Here is a 2,008-nt window from a genome sequence, read left to right on the forward strand (position 1 = left end):
ATTTGTTTTAATATTGGATTCGAACGGTAAAAGGGTTTGTAATACATACCAGCTGACAAATGGATTTGGTGTACAAGTAAAGGTAAGACCATAAACTTTTATTATTTCTAGTTAGAAATAAGCTCAACTGGAATAAATTTTAACCTCAAATTAAATATGGGTCACGTTTGTGTGAAGAATGTTGATATGAGATATAAAACATAACACAGTCTGTTAACAGACAGTTTGTTAACGGCTCATTTGTATTTGTAAATCTGACTGTAACAGAGTCCAGTGCCTCACCAGCTGTCAACCTCACTGCACATCAGTGGTTTTATCTGTCTGATATGGCAGCAAAGATACAGGGATGACAGACTGACTGTCCAACCACATTAAACAGTGGAAACAAGATACAGCCCAGAATAAGTATTTGGAAGGAGGTATAGACCTTTTAACATGGTGTGAACACAGCCTCAGAAAAGGATTGACCCCTGTCTAAGGTTAACACACTTTAAAACAAGTGACTCGTCTCCTTACCAGCCCCACTACGAGGAGGAAGTGTCGCCCCTGTAGCTGGCTGTCGCCCGGTGCTGTGCTGTTGCCGTTAGCTCGCTGCTGGGGAAATACCTCCCTCCAGATAACCAGCTGACCCACACGCTGCTCAGACGCTAGCGGCAGCAGGCAGTAGTGCTGGCAATACAGACACACATCCAGCAGGTCCTCTTTAGGCAGATGGTTGGCAATCAGGTAGGACTGGGAGGAGAGTGTGGATGATTTAGTGAAATCTTGAGTAAACATCTCTTCGGGGCTGGGAGCCAGCATTTTGAGTGAACAAATAAATGATCAGAATAAACGTACTCAGTCCAAAAGGCCTTTTGAAATTCTTTTTGTTCACCCGCTACATTTAGTTGGTGCATGTAACTACTGAGTAGTTTGACCTGTACTGTAAGTTCAAAGCTCCTTTAACATTTTCACTTCTAGATCACAGACCGTGGAGCCAGACATATCGAGCCTAAACATAAAATAAAAACAAACTGAATTGTTCTACTTTCTATCACATATACATTTTTGTTACTATATCAGAATTCCAATATCATAGTCTTCTCAACATGCTAAGTATTGAATTTTTTACTAATGCTTCTACCACTTGATGTGCACTTTAGTACTAAACCTAAAAACATGGACTCACACTTCCACTGTAACAAAAGAGGAACTACACATGCGCTGCTCATTGTCTTCCCTCTCACTTGTCTCCTTTGTTAGTGAAATAACAATATAATTAGGCTCATCATGTTATCTTGTGTGAAAGGCCAGTTTCTGTATACAGCCACTGCTAGCTGGGTTTTTCATTGTTGCCATTTAAGGAGAACTGTCTAGACAGCACAGCATCATCAGGGGAGGATATAAATATCATAAGACCGCTGCAGATGAAGTGTCTGTGTGTGTGTGTGTGTGGGCACTGACTGTGACACATACCTTGTAGAACAAACAGGAGCCGAGAATTACATAGAGACGCCTTAGGCCAAAAAAGTCCTCAGACTGTAAAATTAGAAAAAAAAAAGAGATGAAAATAGAAGAAAGTAAACAAAGACACAGATGCTGGAGGGAGTGAATATAGGCACCAGGTGAAAAAGGTGAAAAAGAGGCTACTGACATTGTTTAAACAACCATTTGTGTGTGAATGTTAATCCCAAACAGGTGGCATACAGTACTTTTAACACAGTAGTACTTGAAACCCCAGAGCTTAGCTTTTGTTTGCTGAAAAGTTTATAAGTGACATTTTTACAGTCTCACCATTTCTCCAAAATCAGAAGACTCAAAATCAGAGAGAACAGTATCCACCTCCACCTGTGCATAGAAAATAAATCAGCCTTAATTAATTACATGGCAAGCATACCAAATGTTTACTCCTTTGTATGCGTATTTCAGTAATGTTACACTCTGCACTCCTGCAATGATTCATGGTCCTCAATGGACACTGTTACATTTTTATCTAAGTTTACTTCAGCAGGCTGCAATGGATTGGCGA

At 40.2% G+C, this 2,008-nt stretch overlaps 1 protein-coding gene across 1 annotated transcript in view; it reads right to left on the bottom strand.

The window, feature by feature from the left end:
- Positions 1-2,008, bottom strand: part of intu (inturned planar cell polarity protein) — an 18,537-nt gene that overhangs the window by 3,710 nt on the left and 12,819 nt on the right. The window contains exons 9-11 of the mRNA XM_020619692.1: positions 1,774-1,827; positions 1,456-1,518; positions 517-732 (exon numbers count right to left, since the gene is read on the bottom strand). Coding sequence (XP_020475348.1) covers positions 517-732; positions 1,456-1,518; positions 1,774-1,827 — 333 coding nt within the window. The remainder of the gene's footprint in view (positions 1-516; positions 733-1,455; positions 1,519-1,773; positions 1,828-2,008) is intronic.

Source organism: Monopterus albus, unplaced genomic scaffold, assembly GCF_001952655.1.
Source record: "Monopterus albus unplaced genomic scaffold, M_albus_1.0 scaffold225.1, whole genome shotgun sequence".
Taxonomy (NCBI): Eukaryota; Metazoa; Chordata; class Actinopteri; order Synbranchiformes; family Synbranchidae; genus Monopterus; species Monopterus albus.